The sequence below is a fragment of the Talpa europaea genome (assembly GCF_964194135.1).
Source record: "Talpa europaea genome assembly, chromosome: 13".
NCBI lineage: Eukaryota > Metazoa > Chordata > Mammalia > Eulipotyphla > Talpidae > Talpa > Talpa europaea.
Window position 1 is genome coordinate 8,130,527 of NC_140080.1, and position 20,511 is coordinate 8,151,037.

A 20,511-nucleotide genomic window follows, 5' to 3' on the forward strand; every position below is an offset into this window, starting at 1 on the left:
TGAAAGCTTGCCCAGCAGCCCAATGGGTAAACAAAACCTGATCAGTTCTGACAATATGGACTCATGTTCCACCGAATACCTACATCCCTGATACAGAATTTTAAATCACTGGGCAGGCATTTGGGAATATAATTCAACTAGCAGGTAGTAATTACTTCCACTGTGAAAATCTTAATCTTTGTGTCTTCAAATGCACATTGAGCCAGGTCCTTCCTCAGTGTCTGTCAACCATTTTCCTTTTAATCTTAGGAGATAGTGAGCTGAAAGAAAAAGGAAATATATTTCCTGCATTATCTCGGCTTTCCTAAGAAAGAGGGCAATTGTTGAGAACTATGGCTGACAGAACAATGAAAAAAAAAACCTGTTTCCTGGTCATTAACGCTTAAAAAGCAAATCAAGCCCTCAACCCAAGCTCTGGGGTCATTTACATACATCGTACGCTCCAGCCTTGATCTGCTGGTAGAGTCTGTGCTGGTCCTCGTCCCAGAACGGGGGGTATCCCACCAGGAGGATGTAGAGAATGACACCTGTGAGGAAAGCAGAGGCGCGTCACTGCCGTCACCCCGCAAATGCAGCTCACCCACCCAGAAACCAGCCACACCCCTGCAAGTAAGAGAACCGATGGCTACACTTTGGGGAGACGTCTTCTGATCCAGTCTGAAGCATGGCAGATGCAGGGTGACGGCTCCTCCCCTGTGCTCAAGAACCCTATTACCAGGTGGGGCACAATGGGCTCAGGGGTTCAGTGACTTTACTGAGCCACAAGCAAGCCTGCACGCCACGTCTCCTGAGGTTTTCCCTGTAAGGTTTCCACTCGGCCCTGCCTTCAACGTCCCCTGCAGTCACCCTGTCCCTGTAGCTGTGTATCTTAATTTGATTATTTCACATGTGTCTACTAGTGAGCCTTTGCCTCACACATGTTTCCGACTGTGCTCTCCTTATAACCCTAACATTGTACCTTTTCCTCCCAGATCACAGGAAAAAAAAATAAAACTGTGGGTCTTCTCCATTCCCCATAACTAAGACACTGAAATTTTTTAAAGCCAAGCAAAGCATCTTCATTTCTGATTTCCCTGTGGGGTGACTGGTGCAGGGCAGGTGATGTGACCTGCCAGTGCGTCATGATGTCCACGGTGGCGAGTGACCACCGCCTAGGCGGTCCACGAGGGGCTGCAAACTAGTCCAATTCCATCACACCTGGGCACTGACTGCTTAGTTCGGCAACTCTTGGGTTGTCAGAAAAGTCATGGCATATTTTCTAGTGCCATCTGCTGCGAAAATGAGTCATGACTTTTCCTAAGCCCAGTATTCGGTGTCCCTGAGGTGCAGCTCACCTATGAAAGGTAGGCTCACTGACCGCTCCCCACCCCGCTCCTGGAAACTCACTGACAGCATAATGCATTGGGTCCCCAGCAGCCTGCCAAGGCGGGGGTTTCTGCGGTCCTCACACTCTCACCATGGATACATGGGCTTAAACTTTGCCAGTCTGACTTCATCACTGTTCCTTTTCTTCTATGTCTTCTGTTTTGTCTCACCTTGAACCCGTAGAAGCCTCTTCTAGTTGACTCTCGAGTCCTGCTGATACCAACTCTGTGGCCTTGAAAGTTTCCCTTCCTTCTGATCTAATAAGACACCCCTGGTTCATCTGTCCTCCTGATCTGGACTCGGACTCCATCACTTGTACCAGGATTCCTGGCTCCTTACAGGGTGAGGAGCAGCTGCAGAGTGAGACTGGTGCCTCGGGGCTCGGGGGGAACTACAGGCTTCAAGAAACTGAAAACTGAGTAGGGGAAAAAGTGAAGAGAAATCGGGGGCAAGCTATAGCTTAAAAGAGATTTAGGGGAGCAAACTAACGACAACTTGCAGGACGAGAGGGCAGATGGCAAAATTGCTGGAGAGCTGGTGATTTTAAGCAATTCTTACAGACGATAATAGTTTTATTGTCAAGCTTCTCAAAGGGCCATTTTCTCTCAGAGATGAACACGAAAGGCCCCATCATACTAGTCACTCTGGTATGTTTCTGATTATCCATTAATGAGAAGTTACACTATTTTGATACAGTTGGTTCCATAAAACATGTGAATTTGGGGCCTCCCTGGTGGCGCAGCAGTTGAGCGCTGGGTTGCGAGGCTGTCCACAGCCTCTGCAGCGCCAGTTCGATCCCCGGGCGAGGGTCCCACATGGCGCATAGACCTCTCCTGCCGGCCGCTGCTGCCCTCAGCAGTGTATTTCGTCAGTCTGTCTGTTCTGTTCCCCGCTCTGGCTCTGCTGAATTCTCTCACCCTCCCGCACTTCTAACTGTACCCAGTGCTTGTATAAATAAATAAATAAATCTTTAAAAAAACAAACATGTGAATATGGAATCTAAACTGGTCACCTGTGTATGTTTTTGTGCCTGGGAGAGACGTAAGAGGTGTTTGATTAACGAGTTGAGAAGCACTGATTACTGATTAGATAGACTGCATTATCAAGAATATTCAAAACTGATTAGAATTAGTAAAGTGATTAAACCTATAATCACATTAATGATTAAAACATTCTAAAGCCTGTTCTAATGAAAGAAGATGAAACAGCACAGTTAGAACTCTGAGAAGTCAGTGGCAAGGGAATGGAACCATCCAGCAAGACACCTACTTCATACTCTGGGTACATACAGAGCACACTAGGAGCCTGCATGGCAAATGGGTGTGGTGTTTGGAAATGCACGATTACTTTTTACAAGGGGTAATATGGCTCTCTTCTGTCTAGCAATACTTTATGCAAAAAAAAAAAATACAATTCAAAAATACAAGTACAAATTAGGCTAGTGCCTAATTCATACTGTAACCTACAGGGCCAGTGACAAGTAGAACAAAGTTCTGGACGTTCAAAGGCAGCAGCATAGTAAGTTATTTTCCAGATGATGGTAACTACTGATGATCCGTAGTTTGGGTGGCAAACAGACAACCCTCCAGCACTAGGCAGATGCACATGTGGGCTGTGTCTGCCTGCAGGAAGCCGGCAGGCCCAATTTCCCGTTGTCAGTGGCAGCACTGACAACGGCTCTGCTCTTGCTTCGTTCATGTCTATCATTTACTTTCCAGGAATGCACTGGTTGTGTTTGAATTGCAAGCATGGGTCAGGCCATATTCTGTGTGAGCTCACAAAAGCAAGACAAGGTGGTATTTAAACTTTCTTGCGTATTTCTAACCAAAAAATGGACAGATTTCCCTCAGCCACCACACCAGCGTCATTTCTCTCTGGTCTGTGTCAACGGCTGAAAAGAAAAACCACCTGCTGTCAGACGTGCTCACAGCTTAATTCGCACGGAAGACGAGCTGCCAGCCTGCTAGCCAATTTGTTCCATGGTTTTGTTATCCGGGGAGTGTCATTTCACTGTGCGAGCAGCGTCTGTCCTTCAAAAGGAGTCGCCGTTCAACTGGCAAGAGCTAGCGCTGATAGGGGGCTGAAAAAAGAGTGTCTCACGATACGCCATAACCTCAGAGCAGTGCGAGCACACGTGCATTGCTTCGGTGTCGCTGCAGCAGGAAAAGAGGAAGGTGCAGCCGCGATCAATACAGGGATCTGAGTGGACCAGGCCTGCTGCCTGAGTGAGGGGACAGACAGACAGATGGAAACCCCACGTCTAAGTCCACAACAGGGGCCCGGAAACATTAACACAAGGCAGGACAGGCCATCACGATGCTCCTGATCGTGGTCATTTCCCCTAAACAGTTGGCATTAGAAGGTGTTTTCATGGTCAGCTGGGACCCTGAGCCACGCACGGAAAAGCCGCACACAATCCATGCGGTCCCTGAGGACACGGAATCAGTGCTCCCCAGCTGCCACGGGGCCTCGCAGGGGGTTCGCCGTGGTGGAGTGGGTGGGGCCGAGCCGCGCTAGACTCCATGTCCCCAGTCAGTCATTCCTGCCGCGTGCATGTGGGGCGTGAAGGGGTGCACACGAGTCCGTGCAGGCATGTCCTATCACCTACCCATGCACCTGCGCAGCTCTGACCAGATTCAGGAATGTTTTCCAGCTCAGACAACGAGCAGAGAGCGCCTACTTTATTTTCCATCCCTCTTTTGTCCCCTCCTCTTGTCAAGAATATGGAAGCTCTTACCCTACAAGGCATCTCACCTTTCACATCAGTGAAACGGGCCTGTGCTTTCAAAGGGGAGCTAGAGCAGTGGCTAGGGACAATGCACGCCAACAAAATCCAGAAGCCACGTGTGTCCACAGTGACAAAGCAATCTGGAAACTGAGTTCGGTGCTTGGTGAGGCTGAACCGGTGTAAACCGGATGCGTCACGGCTACCAAGCACACGGCCGCCTGCACTCAGCTCAGGGCCGGCCGGGCCCGGCAGGGGCTGCGCATTTTCTCTGTTGAGCACCAGGCCACACGGCGTCCACAGACCTAATGTCAGCTTTTGTGGCTGCTTTTAAAGGTGCGGGCGTTCTGCAACGCCAACAAAATTGATAAGATAGTGGAAAAAAAAACAAACAGGTTTTAATGCAAGAACCAAATAACTGGTCTATTTAAAGTATTGAAATGAATGACATGGGATTCAGGAGCTGTGGAGCTGGACCCCAGGAAAGTCTGCCGCAGAATCAAAGGCACGTGAGCAAGAACGGACACGTGAGCAGAGAAAGCAGGGACGGCGTTTTCGGGCCAGGAGACGCGGTCCCCAGTGTTCGGGTGCTCCGAACAATAACGCTGAGTCATCTCCTGAAATGTAAGGCTTCGGTCTGTCTCCGTCACAGCTGGTGATGTGCAACACTCGTTTATAAAGCCGCACTCTCTATGACAACAATAACTAACACTTACTATACACCCCTCTTGGCAGCCCTGGGAGGCAAGTCCTAGTGATGCCTCCATTCTGCAGGAGGCGGCTGCGACCCAGAGACGCGTGCCTTGTGCCCAGCCATGCAGCAAGAGAGCAGAAGGGCTGGGTGAGCTTCCTTCAGCCCTACTCACACGGTCTCCTACCTATGAAGCAGATGGAAGGAGGGAAAACAGGAAAAAAAAAAAACTAGGAAGGAAACAAGCAAAAGAGGAGGGATGACAAAACAGGTGGGGGGAGGCTGAGCCGCCCAGCGGAGGCGGCAGGTGAGGGAAGACTCCCCTGCTGAGCCCTGGCCCGAGTCCTCCTGCAGCTCACCGATCGGGGGATGCGCTATCCCTCCAGTACTCAAGGCCCAAGAGCAGCCCTCCACTTGACCACACTCAACTCTGTCCCCCACAAAGCCCATCTGCGGTGCCTGCCTCTCAGCACACTCTGCTTCTTTTGCATTCATCAGCAGGAGCAGATCTGTGATGGGAGCTGATTTATTGCAAGGGAAATAATCTGAGGTATCTGCCATCTGCACGTAGACCTCCATGAGGACATCTGCTGACAACAGACTGAAGCTAAAGGCAGGTAGAGCTCGCGCTTAGAAGATATTCTCCACTGGCAGGGCAAAGACAGGTGGGGCACTCCTAAAACCTTACTTTTAACTAAGGACAATTCCAGTCTCTTAGAATAATAGCTGTTCGCACTGCAAATGGCTTCACAAACTATCAACTGTATTTATTGAAATTGCACCCTATTTAATGCTCTTAGTATCCCAGGAGGCTAATATATTCCTATTTACAGGTTAAGAAACTCAGAGGTGATAAAGAGACATGGGGTAGCAGGGGCAAAGCTAACTCCCGAACCCAAGCGCGGGAAACTCCAAATGCAGGGCTGCTCCCTTAATTGCCTCCCCAGCTTTGGCGCTCACTCTGAAAGCTCAAGACAGCTCACTTTAAGATCAAACACCAACCTGCTGTTAATGAGGCAAAGCCAACATCACATATAACTGAAGCCACACTATTTATAGATCGGGAGCATGACGCCGTGCTGGGAACTCAGACTCCAAGTCCGTGCCCAGAACCCCAGAGGACAAGGATTCCGTGTCATCCTACAGGAGCCCTGACTGTGGCCTCTCGCCTTCTTGAAACACGCGTTACCACGGGAAGTGCCTTTAGACCTCAGAGGCGACTTAGGGTACTCCTTTGCTGGGAGTTGGCTGTGAAAGGCCTCGCTCGGGGTTCAGTTCCCAGGGGACAGTCAATTCATTCTCCCTAGAAGCTGCCATGTCTCCCTTGATCCCTGTGCCCCGCATCTTGTGCTCACATAGCATTTGCTGTAGGAGCTGCCTGGATGAGGTGAGAGCATAAAAACTCAAAAGCGTGACCCCTCTGGACATGCTCTGCGGCTCCTTCTTCAAAGAGCTTCCAAGACCAGAAGCATTGGTGCCCCCTGGTATCCCGCCCAAAATGCCAACCTCCCTCCTACCCCAAATACCTTTTGAATCAAAACCTCAGCAACCTGTGCGTGACCCATGACCCAGCCCTTCCTGCTCTGGGAGCCTCCGCTCCCGGGTGAGCATCTTCAAATGTAAAAGATAATTTTTTTAACGATAACAATACGAATGGCCTAGAAAATGTGCACGAAAATATGGTTCCTTACCGCATGCCCACATGTCCACTGGCTTTCCATAGGGATCTTTACGCAACACCTCTGGGGACAGATATCCAGGCGTGCCGGCGAAACCTGGGGAAAGAGAGGCCACGGAGTCAGGGTCGGCCCAGCGTGGAGCGGGCAGGCGAGGGGGGACGCGTCAGAGACTTTCCCCTCTGGCGCGTCATGCAAGGAAGAGCGAGGCTCTGAGAGGGCCGACAGCACGAGACCCACTGCTCTGCACAGCAGTGCGGCGCCTCCTCTGTCCTGCCCGGAGCGCTGTGGAGGAAAACTCATCTTTTTTCCAGATGTGAGGGCCAAGCTGGCGTGCCCTGTGGTCAGTCTGCGCCTCACGCCGCTTGCTTAGCAGTTCTTATTCTCTTAACGTATGGGGGGATGAAACCTAAATTGGTGGATGAGATCAGGACATGTCACCCCAAAATATGCCTCTTTGGCATGTTGATTAATTGGAGCTGAAGGCGATGATGATCGGCAGATGCAGGCAGGGATTTTAACAATGTTCTGCCCACACTTCCTGGAGGAAGACACCCAACTTGCCCCTGGAGTATGAGGCAGGCTCACTCTGCCAGATGGGGGGGGGGGCAATGCTGAGGTGAATCGGTGCAAACAGACCTCCCTGAAATACCCGGTCTCCAGTGGTGTCCCCACAGATTCCCTAGTCACTCCCCCTCAATCTGCACCCCCTGTCCAAACCCTCTTTTTCATCTCATTGCATCCGACCACTTAGCACTCTTGGCTAAAGCGGCATAGAAGCCCTGGCTCTAGCCTTTCTTTGGGGTTTCACTGCTTCCCTGTGAAGGTCTCTGTGCACCTAAACATTGAAGTATCACCAGCCACTCAAACTTGTCTGGTCTTTTCCTGGCACCTGTTTTTTTGTTATTTTAATTCACAGGCCCCGGTCACAGACCTCAGAGGCTGGAAGCCAAGCCTCCCCACTTAGGCCCGAAGAAAGGAAAGCGCACAGTTGAAGATGGGGTTAGAAACTTGCAAAAAGGGACAGTTATGGACAGTTTAGAAAGTGAGACAGGCTCTGGGGGGAGGGGAAGCTGAGAGTAACTGAAGATTCATGAGGAGAAGAAATAAGACCAAAATAAAGAGCTCGCAGTGTCCGAACAGAGGATCGGTGTGTCCTTCTCACTGGCAACTAAAGCCAAGTCTCAGGAATATGCAGATGAGTCTGCACCAAATAGGCATCAGGCAGACTTTCACTTAAAGAGATGTGCTAGGAAACTGGATGGTAAAATTGGATGGTAAAAGAGAATTTCCCATAAATCAGGACGGAGTCCAGAAGGGCACACATAATTTATACCTTCAGTCTAGAGGAAACTATTTCTTATTTTTGCAAATAAGTTTTCAAATAAAAAAAATCCATTTAAAAAATACATCGAAAGTAACTAACTTCTCATGTGCAGGTCAGAGGGCAGTCCGAGGTCTTGGGCCAAGGTCTTGCCCTGCACTTTCAGATCCTTTACCATCTGGTTTCCCTTCATTCACCCAACACCATTTCTTTCTACTGCTGAGAAGGGCTCTTGAAAATAGATTTCCCAACCTCACCCCAATGTTACTTTTTTGTTTCCTGAACCGTCTTCCCCCCCCCCCCCAACAGAGGTTGGTTCTGCATTATTTCCATCTTAAAGATCTTAGTTAACTGGAGAGCAGAAAGTGTTGATATTTGATCAAGACAGCAAAGACAGGGAAGTATGTGATTAACTGAGTATAAAACGAAGATAATTTTATACCTAAACTATTACACACCTTTCCTGGAGACTTACATGCTACAAGAACACCTTCGCAGTCATTCTTATTTAGTACAACTACCCCCTGAGCACCCAAGGGGGTCTGTACACCTAAGAATAATGAAGCCTGCGTCTACATGCATGAGTGCTAGCAGACAGCATATGGGCCAGCAAGTTCTCACAAGTGCAGAGACACTGAGGGCCAAACAGGTAAGGCCAGCACCAGGAGAGTAAGCTCCTCCAAGCCTCCTCAGCATGGCAGAAGCTATCCCCAGGGACATCACGAGAGCTGGCCTTCTGCACAGATGGCACCGGCTTCCCACACTGAGAAACCATGAGGAGTACAGAACAGATGAAACAAAGAGAAAGCAGAATTACTATTATAAATGTATCCACTGCACTGTAACGCCATCAAGAAAGTCTTAATAGTTAAGAAGACATAACAATAACCAAGCACAATAATTATGCCATTAAGCAAGACTATGTTATGTATCTATTTTTCTAGCAGCCCCCAAAAAGTGGAAATGTCACGTTAAGTGTAGGGAGGACCCAGGGATGAACAGCATTTCTGGCCAATATTCACATAGGTTGGGTTACGAAGACAGAGCAAGAGCACGTGGGAAAAATAAATGTGGGCTTGAGATGAGCATTAAAAAAAATGCCACACGTAATAACCAACTTTTACAATGTCTTAGTTTTCTTTTTTCTGATTTTTAACAGAGCTCTTACATGTATTAAAATAAAATTATGCAAATACCCAAACTGTGGCATTACACTTCATAAAAATTCAGCTCTTTTCTTGTTAAAATGATAAGGCTTCCACCTCACCCCCTAAACACGGATACTACATTTTAAAAGATAAAATTGGGCCTCCCCGGTGGCACAGCGGTTGAGCGCTGGGTTGCGAGGCTGCCCGCGGCCTCTGCGGTGCCAGTTCGATCCCCGGCTGCTCCCCGGCCACCGGAGGAGGGTCCCACATGGCGCGCAGACCTCTCCTGCCGCCCGCTGCTCCCCTCAGCAGTGTACTTCGCTCCTTCTGCCTGCTCTGCTCCCCGCTCTGGCTCTGGTGAATTCTCTCACCCTCCCGCGCTTCTGACTGTACCCAGTGCTTGTATAAACAAAACAAACAAACAAATAAAATAAATAAATAAATAAATAAAAACATGCCTCTCTAAAAAAAAAAAACTATTAAAAAAAATAAAAGATAAAATTAATCAGCCAAGTGCACCAGACTCTGATGCCAGGCAATACTGAATAAAAAGCAAGCCCACTCACTCATATGAGAACATGCTTTCTCTTCTAAACTCTAAAATATTTCTGGTGGTCCACCCAAAAGAATGGCACCACACCTGTCTCCTGTCCCCCTCGGCTAGTTACAGTGAGGCTTTACTTGAAATAGAGTACAATAGGCCAAAAATAAAGGGGCATATGTGAATTCTCTTAAGCTTGAAAACCATCTTTCTACATATCCAAATGTGAATTTTCTGAGAAATTAACATGCACCTCTTCTAAGTCATTACTCAGCATCTGCCATAACAAGAGCTGACCTGCTGACAGCGGATTCTGAGAAGGGACGCTGATTCCCCGCCGATCACGGTTTCTGTAGGACCAGCTTGCTCCTAGTGATGAATTATCACCACTGGAATTTTTGTGTATGTGTTTTTTATTTTTTTTTTAAGTTGGGATAATTAATACTGCTTCCACTAACCTGACGTTTGGTCTTTCCCTGATTCCCTGAGCTTCCAAAGGACACGTCTGTGGTGTGTTTACAGCGTGGGTGTGTCCCCACGTTCAGTTTAGTCTCAAGAAGCCCTGCGGGGCGCTCGTCGTGTAAAAACAGACACCGATCTTGCCAGATGCAAGGGGCCTGGCCAGGGTCACCTGGCACTTATGAATCAGAACCCGTTATTAAGAATAAACTCCGTTATTCTGATTCAAAAAACAGAATTTTGTCCCCACTGCACACAACCCCCCCCCCCCCAAGCAGCTGCGGCCCTGCAGCGCCACTGGCCCGCACTGCTGCACTCGGGAGCAGCTGGAGGCCAGGCCATGCCCGCGTGAGCACCCAGCCCAGGGCTGGTGCGGATTCCACGAGCCTCGTCTTCCTCCTGAGACCCACTCATCACCTTATGCGCGTTGTGGGCAACCCCAGAGCGGCCCAACTGCCTCGTGGCCCGCATCCTGCAAGTGGGGGCCCGCCTTCCTCTGGACAGGGCTGCACGCCTATTTCTACAGCCCACCTCTGGGCTGTGATGTCCTTACACAGCGTCTCCTGAGCTCGGACCCCGTCCGCTCCGTGAGCTCTCTGGAGCTGGTCTGCCCCCCCAGCCCCGCCCTCATGCAGAATTGGAGGCGCAGCACCAGTGGGGAGTGGGGCCGGCTCCGAGGCTGGGGGGCCTGTCCGGAGGCCATGCTCCTCCGCGCCAAGCCCACGCAACTGTGGGTTCTCAACTCCAGGCCAGCCCTTCTAAAGGACAGAATCCTTTCCTAACTCGTGACCTACCCGTGTCCCCAATACACTTTTTACCTCAGGTGTGAACCGATCCCTCTGCTGTAAACTCTGTTACTCCCGGAGGAGGAAACACAGCGCCTGGCGCCGCGATCTGGCACGGACCCCCTGTCTGGAATGCCCCAGGTCCTCATGTGCCAGCGAGCAAACCCCCATGATGGGGGTGGAAGTGTGTCCCCACCCCCAGAGGCAGACTCTCACTCGCCCGGCACAGCGCATGGGCACCCCCAGGCGGGGTCGCCTACGTCATTTCTGCATCCCAGGCAACTTGCTCTGCCGCCTCTGCAGCAGCCTCGCTGCTTCCTGTTGGCTGCCGAGTCCTGTTCTTATTTTTCATCTGTATCGACCATGCTTTTCCCCCTAGATACGATGATGGCTCTGAATCTCAACTTGCGGACCTCGCGCTGGGCCCTGGGTTTTGGTTTGCAGTGACCAGAAAGAGGCTTAGTCGCAGGTTAAACGGTAGGACCAACCCAAGGCCAAGTTGCAGAGTGCTCAGTCCATGGGGGGGCGGGGGAAAGCTCATGCAAAGGCAGTGTGAAGCGTGGGAGGCGCACACACACACACACACACACACATGGACACACCCAGTTCCGAAACAGGGAACAGAGCAGGCAGCAGAACGAGAGCCTGAATGACATGCTGGCCCGGGGGTGGGGGGGTGCATCTGCCATGCACCCACTCCCCTGACCTAGCTGGAGGGCAGAGGGAGCCGGTGACTCCTCGGAGCGCCGCGTGCACGCAGGAGACAGGCGCGTGCAGGGCCTGAGAGGGGCCTGCATGTGAGCCGGAGGGAGGGAGCCCTCTGCACCTCCTGCAGCTGCTGTCAGAGGAAAACACGCTAAGAAGGGAAGGAGATTTTTTTTAAATGACCGAATGTCAACACACTGAAACCCAGGGAAGAAATTAGAGAGAGGCGTGGTGGGGGAGGAAGGTTATGTCTTGGGACGCGATGTAAGAAATGGGGTAAGACCGGGGAATGCGAGCAAGAAACACCTCAGAACATCAGCGGGTGAAAGAGCCGATTCCGGCCGGCCAGGACACGGGCCCCAAGGCGGCGCAGAGACACTTGACTCTACATTTGCTTAACGACTGCACTGCGAGACAACAATGTCTTCAGGTAGAAATTTGACAATTCAGAGAGGAAACTGGCCCTCCGGAGGGACAGACAAACCATATACGGACACAAACATATTTCACAGTGCTTTATCCAGACTTTAATTTCCTCATTGCAAAATAGGCAAAATCTTGGGTGAGATGCTTCCTGAGCACCTGCTCCTCACCGGGCAGTCTGGGCACTAAGGCTGTGTATGAACCTGCAACTCTCACTCAAAACGTAAGTACCGGTGAAAAGCGCACCCCTGCCTGTGAGTCTTAGTACAGGCTGTTTCTCACCCATCCCTCGAGGGGGAAGGCGTCCACGCGTGATGCTCCCCTACCATCGCTTTCCTTCAGTTATTTCCAGAGTCTATGCCCTTAATCTCAGCCCAGTTCCTGTTCATAGAGGACCAGCGTCTCAAACGAGTCCTGGAGCTGTTATCTGGAATCTCCCCGTCGCTTGGCGGCGGGGGACAGTGGGCAGAGGTGGGTTCGGTGCGGAGGAGTGGGCAGAGCTGGGTTGGGGGGGGGGAGCGGGCAGACCGGCCCCAGGGGGAACACACGCTCCTGCAGGAGACACGCTACTCACCAAACCACGCCTGCTGGTCTCCTTGCACTTCGATGGCCAAGCCGAAGTCGGCCAGCTTCACAGCTGCTCCCTTGGATTTGCTAGCTAAAAGCAAATTCTCAGGCTTTATTTAGGAAGGAAAAAAAAAAGAGACTGAAGTGAGAACCTCTTTTTAAGTGACTCTGCAAAACGAACAACATTTTCTAAGATGAGGAGGGAAGAAAGTCATGCATCGTCCTTGGTCCCGCAGACTGTCATTCCTAAACCCCGGGCAAACGTGGTTAGAACGTGGTTACAAACGGCCATGTGCGCAGGCTTCAGACAGGTGCATACACGTACTGAACTAGTGGGCTGGAGAGAATGCACTTGCGGGGAGACCGAATGAATGGGGGCACCTGTCTTGACCTGCCCACATGCTTCCAGGGGTGCTTGGGGTCCAGCCTCGGCCACAGGCAGCAGTTTAGATGCCCAACAGAGCACAGACATTTCAGCAGAAGGAAACTTGGCAAAATGATAAGAGGAGTTGGACCAATCTACAGACATCTGGCAAACGAAACTGTGCAAACTGAATCCTAGTTGACTTCAAGAGTTTGGACCCAAATGTAGTGATTTTCATTCCTCAATGTTTCCAAACAATTTTGGTACAAATTTTGGAATCTTACTCTGAATTATGGATTAAAATTGCTGCCTTTAAGAATCTGTTTATTCTTAAAGGCAGAAAGAGTCTACTGCTATTTGCCAAATGTTATAGTTAGCTTTTCTTTATAAGCCAGTTCTTTTATGATATAATTTACATGTCTTCAAAGTGTGATTCAAAGCATTACTTATATATTTATCTTCACATCTCAGAATACTAGGAGAAAGACACGTTTCTATTTTCTTGGGTACTTATTCTTCAAGGACCAATAGCTCGTTCTTGGAATAAGGCTGTGTTTATGTCACTGTTTCCCAACCAGGAGGCTGAGACACATCGGTGCTTTGAAAATAAGCATCAGGGCAAAGTCTTGCATTTCCCTGGACCTGCTCCCTACATCTTAAGGAGAAAAGGGTCAGGAAAAGAGGACGGGTGAATGCATACACTGAATTCTGTCATCCAGATATGGACAGACACGTGGTCAGGCTGATCGGGGATCAGTGCTCCCTTACCATCAGCTAAGCTAGCACCCAGCAAGCTTCCGTTGTGTCTCAGACCAGAGAAGGTTGGGGAACAATGTGCTCTACAAGGGCCAAAACAATGAACTGAAAAATCGAAGAGTCAATCGGATGCGTCTTGCATTTATATTAACCATTATTTTCACATTTTCCCCATGAAATTGGCAACTTTCTTTCAGAATGAGCTAGTCGACTTTGTTGGTTGTTTTGACCTTGTACAAACACAGCCTAAACCAATTACTCATGGAGTAAGCCAGCCATGCAAGTTAGCAAAGACTCATCACTTGGAAGAGATTAGGTGAAGTCTGCAAGAGTAAGAGTGTAGGCAAGTAAGTCTTCATCGAGGACCAGGCTTCTTCAGGCTATTGCTGTGCACTGCCATCAGATCCACCCCTAATATGACAATCGGTAATGGAAAGAAAACTTTTGTGATGCTTTTAGGGTTGGTAGGATTTTGAATTACCTCAACACTAATTACATGATATTTAATCTGAATGGGATGACGATGTCTCAAGAATATGAAAGATCTCCATGCTGAAATTACTTTTACAAAGTCCCAATAGTCGAGATTTCTTGGAACTCTATTATCTATCAATAAACTCTAGCCACATCTGACGTTTGTTTTTTATAACTAAAATTGACAGTCTCCTACATGCATACATTTTCTAATTTAATGAAAAGTAATTTCTAGCTACTTATACACTAAATAACTTGGGAAAACCACATCAAACTGTAAATAATCACTTGTTTCTCTGAGACCTTTACATTTAAAGGCACTGAGAGCTCTCTGTTGAGACACATCTGCCCTAATTTGTCAACCACAGACTCATACAAAGAAAGAGTCCAGTCACGTTAGAAATCACAGCCATTTTAGGTCTTTCAAATCAAGTGGTATTGAAGTTTGTTGAGCAAATCTCAGTGGCACTGGTGGGGAAACTTTTAAAAAAGTTTTACGTGGTTTTATTCTTACCACTCAATCGAAAAGCTCTGGGCCATGCTGTGGAACTGTGCCCTTAAGCACAGGGATCCACCAGCTGAGAAGAGATGGCATGCCTTGGACATTAATCACACATGCCTCTGAACGACAAGGTATTCACACCTAGCGAGAACTAGGAAAACCTCTGTGCAGGGCCTTGAGAGTCACTCAGGAAAATAGTAACTCCATCTGGCTCGGTGTTCACTTTATTTATACCAACGAAGACTGTTCAGCTGCAGTTATGTACAAGAAAAGGCAGGACTACGCTGAGGTTACTGTACAGATTTACCAAATTATACCATGGAAGCGGCTTCATGTTTCTGTGTATCTTTTAGGCAAACTTAAAATAGAGAACTCTGGAGTATAGACTGAAAAATCAGGAAGATCAATGACTTCATTAAAGGAAGACCTGCTTTACAAAATCCAAAAATCACTTCTAATGGCCAGCTTCAATGAGACATTGAAAATATCACACACATGAGATTCGCATACAACTCTTTGGAATAAATCAGTTTGAATAAAACTGTCAGCACATTTTACCATCCACAGAGCCTCCAACTTAACAATAAACCCTGCTACCAAAGTCTGTGGGTGACTACGTTAGCTCAGGTTCTGAATTCCTACAGAAAGGGAGATAATATGTAGTTACATTCCACAAAAGTGGAAATAGTTTCTCAGCTACGGCTGCTTCCCCCAAAAGGATCGCCACTACATTCTCATCTGCTACTATTCCTTATTTTGATTTTCTAAAGCAAACAAGGAGGGCAACATCAGAAACAGCTCTCCCAATGCAGCTGCAGCTAAACACGGGACCACGACATGCGTGTCCATCTAGCAAGAGGGTCAAGAGATGCATGTACATGCAAAGTCTGTTGTGATGGCCTTTGCAGGTGAGGGCAACTCAGAGGTTCTTTCAGCCAATGAGTTAGCTTCTCAAATGAACTTTACAAGTACAAATTACGTCTCGTAAGGGTATATATGAAACTATGAACTCACACTGGATTTTATCCCAGGTGCTCTGCCCTCTCTAAGAGACAGGATGCACATTAGCATTGCCTATTACACTGCTAGGCCGCTGGCTTTTTCAATGTAAAGAACATTTAATATCTGTGATGCATGTTCATAGCTTGGGAAAAATATCTGTACTCCTAAATTTAATGCAACCAATTCAATTAATCTTGATATAGAGATGATTCCTGCATTCTCTGAATGCAATCACTTTCTAAATAGATTCTCCTGACAGTCTCACACACGGGTTCCTTCCCCACCCCATTGCTTTGTCATGATGCAGGATTTTCCATGGCATCTGGTCTGAGTGTCAACAACCATTTATAGCCTATCAGCTGTAATGAGCAGCAACTGTTCGCAAGTTTTGTCCTGTAATTCCATAGGGATACGATGAACACTTCTTTCATCGTGGTTTGAGATGCTCTCTCAAATACTGTTCCAGTATCTCAAAGTACACCAGCAAGTTGCCAGAATCACCCTTAGAACTGGGAGAGACTAGGGAGATAATTAACTCAAACACCTCACTATCCCAATGAGGAGGGAGGCCTGGAGAGATGAAGCCAGACTTCCCGATGCCTTCCTTTAAGAGTCAGAATGTGAAGAAACTCCCTGGATGGTGGAAAAATGATTCATTTTTCAAAAGGGGCTCCATTCAGTAGATAACTCAAAAATCTTTGCTGTCCACATCCAAATCAACCAAGGGGGACGTTTACAAAAACGACAACAAAAAATCGTGCTGCTTATATACCTCAGAAACACCTCAGGAGGTGTTCTAAATGAGCGTGATCTTTTTTTTTTTTTTTTTGATGTATTTTCTGGCTTTATTTATTGGTGTGATTTTAGCAGCTCTGTGCCATCAAATAATGCAATCCATAGAATCAAACCAGATGGGACTAATTTTACAAACATCATTACAAGTGGGATAGGAGAAAATGGAGTACGAGGTATTGCTGTGGATTGGGTAGCAGGTAAGAAGGCTGTATAGTGATTTGTGCTTTTAGACTAAGTTAAGTATTTGTTAAATTAATGATAAGGTGCTTCAACCGACAGATTCGTAACATATTATCTTACCTGCTTATTAGCATAAACAAAGCCATAAGCAAAATGGCTAGAAATATTTAATTATGTGAATTTTTTTTAAATAATAAATTTTATTTTTATATTCCCCCATGAGCGTGATCTTTATCAAGGCTCTCATTCAGCCAAGATGACCACCATCGTCAGCCACAGCTCCATTTCAGACTGATCTCTGCACGAATGTGATAACTAGCCAACTAACCTCAACTAGCATGGCTATACCCGTCAAGTAAAATTACATATATTTTTTCTTTCTATGCTTCTTAACGAACATTATAAAAACAGCAATCGATCAATTTTATAATTCCATATTATTAGAGTCTCACATCTCCTTGGATATTAGCTTTTAAGTAATGAAATCATCTTTTTGAATTTCTTTCCTTTATTGCAAAGTCTCAGTATTTCCACATGTAGTTCCCATTCTGTGCTTGGGTGTGTTTTCAGTCACTTTTCCTTTGCCAAAGAAGGTGTGAACAAAGCTCCTAGAAATAGATGGAATGAAGTTTGGCTGAACTGCCATGCGGGCGCTTCGGGCTCACTGGCGCTTGTGGCGCCAGGGCTTCCACTCCTGTTCTTACGGAGAACCGCCGCTCGGCCCACGGACGCCGCAGGCGACTTCCAGCTGAACATGCATGTAAGCTCGATTTTGGAAATCCATGAAGATATTTGAATTTGAGCAGAAGCAGCCAAAAAATTAAGGGAGAAAAACCAAGCGTCTTCTCTGAAGCATCTGTGAGCACGACTCTGTTTTCCTTCCTGTTTCTTGCTTTTACTTCCACATCATCTGGACACGCGGGCAGGGAGGTGGAAAGCACAGAGTGCAGTCACCACGGCCAACGAGCCAGTTTTAACCTGTCCCTTCTCCTAGCCTGACACCTATGTGACTCTCAGGAAGGAACACTAGAAGGAGCAACTGAAGAACGGAATTTACACAGAGACTGTTTGTAAGATACTAACACACACACACACACACACACTTTAAATGTTATCTAAACATGTTTTTCAGAAAAGAAGAACTTACAATCATTTAAAAATGCACAATTTGATATATCTGCTTCCCATGGCTAACAAGGGTTTGCTGAATGTGTAATTCCTCCTCCAGAAAACTGTTTTTTTTGCTTTCTTTTCTGGTCAAACATTTCATCTTACTCCTATTAAAGAATCTTAAAAATCCTAAAAAATCTCCAGAATCATTATATCCATTAAAATACATACTTAGCTACCTACCTCTCGACCTGTCAACCTACCTACCTACCTCCTGATGGACAGAACAATCTATCACGTTATGTCCATCCACTCATCTACCCACTTCTCCATTCGATAACATATTTTTTTTGAGGGGGGCGTACGCTTAGCAGACAGACAGCATTCTCAGGGAGGCCATTCTGAGGCTGGCTTGCTGCGGGAAGATCCCGGTTACATGTGAAGCCTCCCAGCCACGCCGCTCTTGATGAGGCGGTTTCATTACTGTTTCTGATTGCCCTGAAGAGATTTAACTTTGCATGAAAAAGTTATCCGGGAAAGCACAGCTACACAACTGGCTGCTTACTTCTGTCAATGGATTCACAGGAGTTGTCTTCTCCAGGCTCTCCAGGAGAGACCACTTCCTACCTGACATCCATTTATTTCTCAGCCGTCACCTGTTAAGTCAGCCTTTTTGACCTGGTATCTGTCTGGACACAAACTTGTCTGAGGCACCACCTTCCTTCAGGGAGGAACACTGCGGATAGTTTCCCACTTATCTTTAAACGATCTCTAATTCCGTGGCCTGCAGGCTCCATGCACTGAGGGTCTGCCCTGTTCTGCCCTGCGGCGCACAGGCCCACGGCGAAGACAGTGGCAGGTGTCCAAGATGTCTCCATGAATGCTTGTTCTGCTCTTTTAATACCTGAGTTTTCAATCATCAGTTCCCAAATGTCCACACTGAGCTGCAGTAATCCACTATTTATAAACACTCTATTTTTAAGCCCGCCAAACTAATTGTCCGATGTGGCCTAAATTAAATGTGGCAAAGACATTTCATTCTTCTCTGTCTCATTTGTCAAAGGCTGTGGCCAATGCCTTCCCGAATTCCTAAACGGGAGACTTTTACTTCATGTAACAATCTATTGCCAAATTGGGTGGTCCCCCATCACTTCACATTATATTTTAAATATCTTACTGTTGTCTTATTTCCCAAGATACAGATATTGTTATTGATAGCTCTGGAAGATGGTAGGTGAGGTTATTTTAATCTTTGGATTCATTAAACTCAGAACTATTCTCACAAACAATTCTTCACATTGCTGGTAAGGGTATTTTCCCATCACTGTTTGACCTATTCAAACAATATAAAGACTTTCATTCCACTAACCGGATTGGGAAATGGTAGCACTTAAATATGCAGACCCTAGAAACAATCTGCTTGGGCATGGATCATATCATACTATCTGAGAAACCTAGAATGGTTCTTTTACTCAGGCTGTCTTAATCTCCCCCTGAGTGATTTGAAAAAGATCACACTGCCGGACTCTCAGAGTTGGAGGATTCATAAGATATCACAGCACAGGGGAGCTGTGATCGCCATTTGCAGAAGGCCTTGCCTTGATCCAGACCCTCCCGGACCAGAAGCCCATTCCCTAGTGGCAGCACTAGAACTGTATCCCCACTGCCAGGCCTCCTGAAGCCCACCTGCAGCTCTGTGCATGCCTCGATGCCAGGCTGCCTCTGTAGGCCATGGACCCGCTGGACACTGCTGGCACTGACTATGGGCTGCCTTCGGCTCACATCCTGTTGCTCCTTGGGGCCTTCTCCTCTTTCTGGAACAGCCTCTGTTGCCTGCTATGCCTCAACCCTGCCTCCAGAACCTCTTCATTTTCCACCTGGAAAGTTCCCCTGTCTAGTGGTGTTCTTTATGCTAAGATAGCATGGCCTCTTTATCCAGTGTCACAAAATCTGTTTAGGGGTCCAACTTCAATATGGCCATTTATATTATAAATATACTTTTGATCGAACTTGTTTCATTCCTAAACTGAAGGGATAAGGAGCACGTATTTATCAGGTATAGAAGGGGCTGTGTTAGGTACCGTGGAGTAACTCAGTGCGTCAAACAGCTATTATCTAGGAGGGTTCATACAGCACCCAGATGCTCACAGGTGCCTCTGAAATGCACAAGAACACTTCCTGTGTTTTTCTTTTGTTGCTGCTGCAGACAAGTTAAACTGTGCATTGCACTTCCGTGTTGGACAGAAGTATATGGCCTAAGAATAGAGGCAATATTTTCTTTAAAGCTGATCCTCAGAAATTTCAGAGGTGGGTTTTTCATCTGATAGATTGGGAACTACACTGTAGTACAGAAAAGACACAACCAACTCCAGGCTTGGCACGTGTACAGGCGTGCACACCGCCCCGCAGGCACAATGTGGGGCTTGCATAGTGTGTGCATGAAACGGCCGCTGAAGCCAGCGCTGAGAACTAGACTCAGCTGAAGTTGACCCAAGACATCCATTCAAACCAAACTAAGACAACACCTGCAGAAATTCCAACAAGTCCTGCTCCAAGTCCATCTCCAGCCCCTTCTGAAATCAGAATGAGAAATGAGAACGGAGACACCTGCTGCTCCGGGAAGCCTCCTAGGGCCTGACAGGCAGCTATTCCTTCTGGTTCCGGGAGGCCGCCCTGAGGCCACCTGCCCGCCTTTCCAAGATGTGACTTTAGCTTCCCTGGCTGAAAAGACAGTTTTCTTCACAGCCCACATCTTGGGCCTTGTGTCACTTCTGATTAAGGTTCTGGTCTCTGAAGAACCAGCGGATCCCACGAAATATACTTAAACATTCCTGGGAGACAATTCACAGCTTTCACTCTCACTTTCAGAGCATGCGTAGTGATTACAGAACGGGGAGCAAAAGGCTTCAGGGACAAATT

General features: G+C 47.5%; 1 protein-coding gene across 19 annotated transcripts in view; it reads right to left on the reverse strand.

Moving 5' to 3' along the window:
• The window catches only part of CAMK2D (calcium/calmodulin dependent protein kinase II delta), a gene marked incomplete at both ends in the record, with an annotated part of 257,338 nt that overhangs the window by 43,564 nt on the left and 193,263 nt on the right, over window positions 1–20,511 (reverse strand). For 18 of the 19 annotated variants that reach the window (XM_084251889.1, XM_084251885.1, XM_084251883.1 and 15 more), the window contains 3 exons: window positions 433–527; window positions 6,473–6,556; window positions 12,417–12,519. In XM_084251889.1, the coding sequence (XP_084108015.1) occupies window positions 433–527; window positions 6,473–6,556; window positions 12,417–12,519 (282 nt within the window). Of the gene's footprint in view, window positions 1–432; window positions 528–6,454; window positions 6,557–12,416; window positions 12,520–20,511 lie in introns of all 19 variants that reach the window. The other variant, XM_084251880.1, reaches the window with a different exon arrangement.